Source organism: Augochlora pura, unplaced genomic scaffold, assembly GCF_028453695.1.
Source record: "Augochlora pura isolate Apur16 unplaced genomic scaffold, APUR_v2.2.1 APUR_unplaced_151, whole genome shotgun sequence".
Classification (NCBI taxonomy): Eukaryota; Metazoa; Arthropoda; class Insecta; order Hymenoptera; family Halictidae; genus Augochlora; species Augochlora pura.
The window spans coordinates 1,738-9,615 of NW_027581562.1; the positions used below are offsets into that span (position 1 = coordinate 1,738).

Genomic DNA, 7,878 nt, shown 5'->3' on the forward strand with positions numbered 1-7,878 from the left:
GTAAGTTACGAAAAGTTAAATAAATGCATAAACACTTCTATAATATCAATTTATAGATAATAATATTAAAATTATCGATAAAATAGAAGACTGTAAAAACCAATAAGATAGGAATTTACATTACCTACACAGTCTAGTCTTTTAGAAACGTACGATGGTGCCACCTAACGCTGCCTAAACAATTATCCACAGTTAATAATTTTTTCTACCAGTTTGAGCGTTTTGCTACTACGTGTAATGGCGCTAAATCAAGGTTTTAGTCAATTCATTTATTATATAAATTTTAGCTAAGCTGGCTAAAAATTTCTTTTATAAACTGTCAGGAATCATCTCTGATTACATTTATGCGTTTTATTCAACTATAAATTATATTTCCTATATAACTATGAAAATTATGACATAATTTCTTCTGTAAATCGTCAAGAATCATCTCTGATTACATTTATGCACTTTATTCAATTATAAATTATATTTACTCACACAATTATGAGAACTATAACGAGATAGAAATCCAGGCGATTATTTAATTATTAATAACATCTAGGAAGGAATTAGTGGCTCGAATAGAGAGCGTGACTGCAACAATGATCGAACAATTGTGTTCCGGTCGACTCCCTATCGTTTCGTACTCGGGATCACAGTGCTATAGTTCCATGGATACACAGACGTTCGAGGACAGCACCGTAGAATCTCAAAATATAGAATATTTTGAGGAACTGGCAGGTGAAAGAGACTCGGGTGAGAAAAGATCGGTGATGGATTTCGCCAGGTCTAAAGGCAAAGACAAGTTTGCGTTGACGATGACGGTAATGGCCGCCGCTCATCGTTTGCTAATTACCAACACCACGATCACGAGAAGATCGCTCTATTACGATCTAAAAAACGAGAAGTCGTTAAGCCTGGTGCCTGAACAGAGACACGTCGACCTGGCCGTGAACCAGGTGGCAAGAATTTTGAACTGCGCACCTTGGGATCTCAGTAAGCTCTATTTCCTTCGTACCCTTTCTTTAATTGTCCGCCCTTTAATTATTCAGAATAGTATTAGCATAGATTATCGCTCGAAAATAAATGTCTGTATAATCGGTCAATATTTCTGCTATTAAATATACGATTTCAAAGACAACTATATCCAATCGATTAAATTATAAAAAGCTCGCATGAAAGTCAGTTTTAAACAATACTCACTATCAATAAGCATATTGAGAACACTGTAATGTTATATAAATATTCCTTCATGTCAGTGCTCCAAGAAAATTCAAATTAATAGAAAATCGCACAGAATTATATTAAACTCTATATTTTGGAAAAAATGCTGTCATCGAATTAAAACGAGACAACAGCTGCACTTCGTTGGCGGATCTCACAAAGTTAGGGCACCGCGTTTGCAACCTGGATTCCCTGCAATCCGTGCATCACCGGCAAACAATCCATTAACGAGATGTTTGCCGCGTCCCGTGAATTTACGTCGTAACAACCGGAAACAGTCTCGTAATCCACGGCATTAACAATCAATTGTACAGATCTCCTGCCCACGTCAAAGGGATTAGCGGCCGGCGAATTGACCCTACGGCTGATCGATAATCGAATTATCGACTGCACCGTGCCGGGCGGCGCCCTTATACCGCACATCGCGTCCACCTTGATTTCCGCCCGCGCCAAAGCGAAAATGGTGTTGATCGTCGAGAAGGACTCGGTGTTCCAGAAATTATTGGAGGACGGCTGCACCGGGTCGCTGGGCTGCATTCTGGTCACCGGGAAGGGCTACCCGGACGTGGCCACGAGAATGCTGGTGAAACTGTTGGCGGAGAGGATGGCGCTTCCGGTTTACGCGCTGGTCGACGCCGACCCGTTCGGCGTCGACATCATGTGCGTCTACCGGTAAATTATACAATTTATACGCCGCGATGGAATTTATCGATCCGACGATCTGCAAGCTCTGACGTCGATAGCGAGGCAGATTATGGATATCTTAAATGAATTTTTATTAATTGTTTTAACACAGAATAATCGTTTTATGATTTGATGAAATTTGAAGATGGTACGCTGCTTTACTAGACAATGAGCAGAAAGATTATTAAAGATGGCAATTGGTTGCACTGATAAACAAAGAACAGTATTCTCTTAACATTTTTAAACAATGTGTTTGTCTATTACTTTTTATACCAGATTATAAATATATTCGTTATATTATTAGGACCTTGAATAAGTTTTCGCTGTTTTCTTTTCAAAATAAAAACTTTGTTAAAAATATAACGTTTAAAATCAGTGCTCCTAATCAATTCTTCTATTTTTCTGGCAGTAAAAGAATTTTCGTCGTTAAAACAATTCGTCTTTCGAGGCAATCCATTATAAAAAAAATCAAGAAGAGATAGTCTTTTCGAGCAATTTGAATAGTTACGAAATTTTGTTCACTCATTGTCTAGTAAAATTAGTCGATTTAAAGGTACAAGAAATTTGAGAAGGTTTGATTAATTTTTGAAATAGTTATTTTGGTTTTGTCGATTAGAATTAAATATAATTGGTCGAGCAGAGTTGCAAGGAATGACGAGGTTTTTAATTCCGTTGATAAACAGCTTCGGATCCGCGAGTTTGTCCAACCAAGAGGAGTGCTTGGCTTGCCCGAACGTGCGCTGGCTCGGCGTTCATCCGTCGGAATTAGTTGGCCTGGGTGTGAACACGGTACCCCTGACCGAATACGATTTATCGAAATTGAACGCCATCGAGGGCCGGCCGTACATGACCGAGGCGCTCCTCGGAGAGCTTAGGATTATGCGAGCTGGCAAGGCCGAGATAGAAAACGTCTCCTCCTTCTCTAGGAGATTCCTTGCGGCGACCTATCTGCCTTGTAAAATTAAAGGTGACGACTGCATCTAACGCGATCGATGAAAAACGAACACTAAACTATAACAAATACCTATATCACAAAAACTATAATACACGATACTTTTATTATCCATAAATAAATTTAATTTCAATTAATTTTAGTTCCAATTGTAATTCGTTTGAATTAAATAGTTCTCCATCTCTAATCTCTGAATCAGATATCTGTTGAAAATTAACTTTTATTTATAAAGCGAAGTAATTTATTTAATTGACTATCTTTACTTCGTTTTGTGTACAAGATTGTTTCTTTCTCGTTTGGAGTGTAACAATTTTAGTGGATATTCTGGATTATATTATTTGACTAGAGTGTTTCGGCTCAGTTGTCGCATCTGTAAGTGAAAATTCATGATATTTTTAATTTTCGATCGAGCGAAGGTAAGACACGATGTCCCAGACAAATCGCTACCTTCTGCGATCGCAAAGATTCTGTTTTCGGCTGCGCGTCCGCCATTTTGGTGTCGCAGTCGTTGTCGCTGTCCTCCAGGGTCACCAATTCTGGGACTTTCCTGAACGATCCTAAGCAGATGACACTGCTCTCCGACGATCTTCTCGAGAGCGTCAAAGACTCGGGCGTGAGCGTTTGCGTTTCGATGTTGCGCGTGCTCTTCGATCTCGTTTCATAAAGATGACCGGGAAACCTTAAATCGCAATGATTAGTCTTGAACGTGACGAGATTAGCTGCTGTTTTGATCGCAACGAAATGGATTAACGAGGCAAGAAATTAATTGGAAGTGAATGGACGAATTGATAAGTAAATTAATGAAGGAATTGATAAGTAAATTAATGAAGGAATTGATAAGTAAATTAATGAAGGAATTGATTAGAAAATGAATGAAGGATTTGATAAGTAAATTAATGAAGGAATTTATGAGTAAATTAATGAAGGAATTTATGAGTAAATTAATGAAGGAATTGATGAGTAAATGAATGAAGGAATTGATAAGTAAATTAATGAAGGAATTGACAAGTAAATGTGGCAAGGAGTAAAGGAAATAAAAAGTAAACGAAATAACTAGTAAATAAAATAACTAGTAAATAAAATAACGAGTAAATAAAATAACGAGTAAATAAAATAACGAGTTATCGAATGAACAAGTAAACGAAATATCTAGTAAATAAATTAACAAATGCATGGAATAACGAGTAAACGATATAACGAGTTAACGAATGAACAAATAAACGAAATAACGAGGTAGCGAAATATCGAATAAAGGAAATAACGAGTAAAAATAAAATAAACGAGCAAACAAATAAATAAATTGAACAGCGATTAAACGAATTCGCGAATAAAACAAGGTTATGGAAAGCTCTTCGAACAAATCGTTTGTACGTTTTCGTTACCAATTTTTCGCGAACGATTGAACTAATTTCAATTTCTTCTTTTTCAACCTTCTCTTCCTCCTTCTCGGCTTTTGTGGATTCTGTAGTGACATAATTTTCGATTAGGAAGGCATAGATTAAAAGAACAAAAATCGTTTATCTCTTCTACTCGGACACGATCCTTGCCGTTTCTTCGCGCCACGCTCGACAAATCCGCTCGGATAAGAGAAATAACTGTGTTGCTACGTGGTACAGGATCGTTCGCTTGAACATGCCGATGTCGGCCGGGTGTCGCTACGGGGATCCACGCGGTGGCGAATGAAAAAAGTAGTCGGGGACGATGTTCAGGTAATGTAACAGTTTATTGAAAACACTTTTGTCCGCCCGTTGTCCGGGCCGAGCCTCGCTGATATTAAAAAACGCAGAGTCTTAGTAACATGATTATCTCGTGGGTGTTACGTGGAATACAACATGAACGACGTCCGCGAAATCGGCCTGCTAGACACACAGAGACGAGCGCGTCGCTCTCTCTCTCTCTCTCTCTCTCTCTTAAAAATCGTTCGCTTCGATTGAACAGAAATCTTGTCGTCGACAAGCGGGATGCGTGATATCGGCGCTTCGATCGTTACAAACAGTTCGCTCGAATAAAAATCGACGCTGGAAATGGCGTTTCTACGTAGGGATCGGAATTGTTTTCCTAAAATTCTTAACGCGCGAACGAATTCGAATAAATAAGTGACCGCAGATTTCAATTAAATAGCATCGTTCCTGTTTGAAAAATATCAATTCTTATCGCAAGATCGAATTGCATTAATCGAGTCAATCGCACCGCAGATCTGCAAAAACAAACGCATTTAACCTTGACGAATTTACAAGTTAATTATTGGATTGGGGAATAAGATCGTAGCGTTTTTATATCTTTTTTTATTTTACAACGATTCGTTGCCGTTTGACAATGTGTATAATATTCATTCGACAGAGCTGTTTCTGCTGTATAAAACTGTGTTAATAGTTATGACAATAAGTTAATCCATTATTTACTATTTATTATTCTTTTTATTACTTGAAAGTAATAAACAAATAACAGAATAATGTAATTTCCGTCCTTGTAAACGTCAAGGAATGTTTCTTTTCGTCAAACCATTGGGATCTGCAAGCGGACAGCTCAAATTGTTATTACAGTTGCCGACCGTGTGTCGTTACAGCCTCAAAATTAGTAACAAATTAAATGATTCAAAAAGACGATTAACACGGTTTTACAGAGCAGAAACAGCTCTATCGAATGAATATTATACACTTGATTTATTCCCCGATATAATCCCCAATTCTTATATTATTCCCCAACCCAATATAATTGCTATAGTCCTGTTGGATAGTCGTTTTTCTTTTTTAGTTTTGCGGTAGACAATTGGGAAATAAATAGCGATCGATCGGGTGAAGTTGCATCAATTACGGGGAGGAAGAGATTGGTGCGAATCGGCGAGAAAAGCGGCCGATTTCGTGGACGCGCGATCTCCAGGTCCGTGCGAATATCGTAAAAAAACCGAGTGGAAAGAATCCGCGTGCTCTGGCCGCAACCCCCCTCCCCCACGAGAAACTATCGTGTGCGCGTCTCCGGAACGATTAATCGCCGCGAGTCTCCCGCGCGTGCTCGCTGGATGATCCGAGCAAACATTATGTATATAAAAAACAATCTGTCGGAGCGCGCCAGCCGCGATTCGAATCAACGAGCCGCGCCGCGTAGCGCGGGCCGGGCCGAACGTTCCCGGCGCAACACGCTTTTCCGAGCACCTGCGATCTTGCCCGATCTACCGATCGATCCATCGGATCGGTCCGGACCCGCGTCTGTCCCCAGTTGGCCGATATCATCGCGAGCGTCATGGTGGATCGTGACCGATCGACGCGATCGCGAAACTGAGACCACGCTACGTCGCAATCGACACACCTGGATCCACTTAATTAAACACGGATCTCTAACGTTAATTGTCCGTGAACTTTTCGTGCAACACCCGGCCTTAAATATCTTAGCATTCGATTTGATTTTCGTTCGACTATAAGGACAAAAATTAACAAGCGAATCTCTTTTATAATAAACTTTTCTGGATAATCGTAACGAAATATTGACCTTCAAATAGCTATTAATATTTCTCGGATTTTAGAATAGAAATTGTGACAGTTTCATTTCTGTTCGACTAAAATCGTGGACGAAGAAATTGTTCACTCAGCAGGGGAAACTCCAAGCTGATGATTACTCGATCTTCTATCATTTCAGCGTGTTCGCTGTTGAATAAAACGCATCCTCGTTTGCCAATTAAATGAATTTTCCATTTAAAAATTTTAACAACGTCTCACCTTCTAATATCAATTGTTATCAACGTTGCCAATAGCAGAAACGATCGAAACGGTCAGATCGAGTATACCCCGGCATCCAAGACGGCGGCCTAGTTTCGCGATCCCGTCGCTCCGGCACCGTCCTAATCGACCCCCTATTCCAACAGGCCCGACATCTCAATTGCGCACGCCACCGATTAAAAACGCTTGCGCAAAAGTTCTCCGAACATTTTCCGACCGTGACAACCGATAATAATCGTCAATCTGAGTATCACAGATTATCCAAATAATTTTTTTCCGAACACGACGCATCGTTAATTATTAATATTATTCTCATTGTTCCCCCCGCCCCCCACCCTCCCCCCGTTGACCGATTTATACGGAACGCTCGTCGTTCCGCGCGTTCCTTCCAGCCCCCTATTACGTTCGGTTCGCCGCCACGAAATCGTTGAGCATCGACTGGGTCGCGATCATCGCGGTCGCCGGTTGAGCGGTTCTCGTGCGCCGTGCGACGCTGATTTTCGAGGTCTCGTTCTTCGCACGGGCCCGACGCTGTCTCGAAAACTGATCGAGATGTTTCCGCGCGCGGTGTTCCCCGGTGGACCGCGGACGTCGTCGGCGAAATCGTGGGACGATCCCTGCACGGCCGCGGAACAACCGTCAACAATTGTCAACCGCTTGGAAGTAAAATAATTCTCGTAACCGTTTCTTCGCCGTTTCTCGTTTCAACGCCCGCGAACCGTCTGCGAACGCACGAAATCCGCAGTCCACCCCCGTTAATGTTTCTCCTGCGCGTTCTCTCTCTCTCTCCCTCTCTCCTTCCCTGTCTTTTTCTTCCATAATATAATATATATATATATATTTTTCTGTTGTTTTTTTTGTTTTGTATCTTATTAATTCTCTTTTTTAGCCTAGCGGCGATAATACGTTACCAAAAGCTTATGGATACCCTTATGCGCTGCTACCAAGGTTTCATTTTGTTTTATTTTTTCTGCGATTAACACCACCACCTCTCTCGTTCTCTATGTCCTTTTAACGTCGATCTCTCTACCGTCGGCTTGCCTGCCAGTATTCGTTTAACCCTCCCTCCCTACCCTCCCACCCTTACCCCCCTCGCGAGACCCGTGTAACTATGTCCTACGTAAATTCCGCCGCACTTTCTGCCGTTATTATAGTTAATAATTGATTGCGATTGCACGCTCTCGCTCCTCCCATTCGCTCGCTCGCTCATCCCGCTTTCACGCTCCGTCTATTCTCGCGCCTCGTAGTCGGAACAAAGGTGACACCGAGACCTTGACAATGACGCGCGGTTAGGGACGAACGTTTTTCACGGTGGCAGCTACG

At 41.1% G+C, this 7,878-nt stretch overlaps 1 protein-coding gene across 1 annotated transcript; it reads left to right on the plus strand.

Moving 5' to 3' along the window:
- Nucleotides 1-653: 653 nt before the first annotated feature.
- Nucleotides 654-2,874, plus strand: Mei-w68 (meiotic W68). Its single transcript, XM_078195219.1, has 3 exons — nt 654-978; nt 1,521-1,878; nt 2,574-2,874. Exons 1-3 carry the CDS (start codon nt 654-656, stop codon nt 2,872-2,874), a joined length of 984 nt encoding a protein of 327 aa, XP_078051345.1.
- Nucleotides 2,875-7,878: the final 5,004 nt, after the last annotated feature.

What these genes read in the sequence shown, in the direction of transcription:
- Mei-w68 (XM_078195219.1), top strand. Translation starts at nt 654, where the DNA reads ATGGATACACAGACGTTCGAGGACAGCACCGTAGAATCTCAAAATATA. An exon ending in CTGCGCACCTTGGGATCTCA is followed by an intron (nt 979 to 1,520) that starts GTAAGCTCTATT and finishes TCAATTGTACAG; the next exon opens with ATCTCCTGCCCACGTCAAAG. An exon ending in GACATCATGTGCGTCTACCG is followed by an intron (nt 1,879 to 2,573) that starts GTAAATTATACA and finishes GTTGATAAACAG; the next exon opens with CTTCGGATCCGCGAGTTTGT.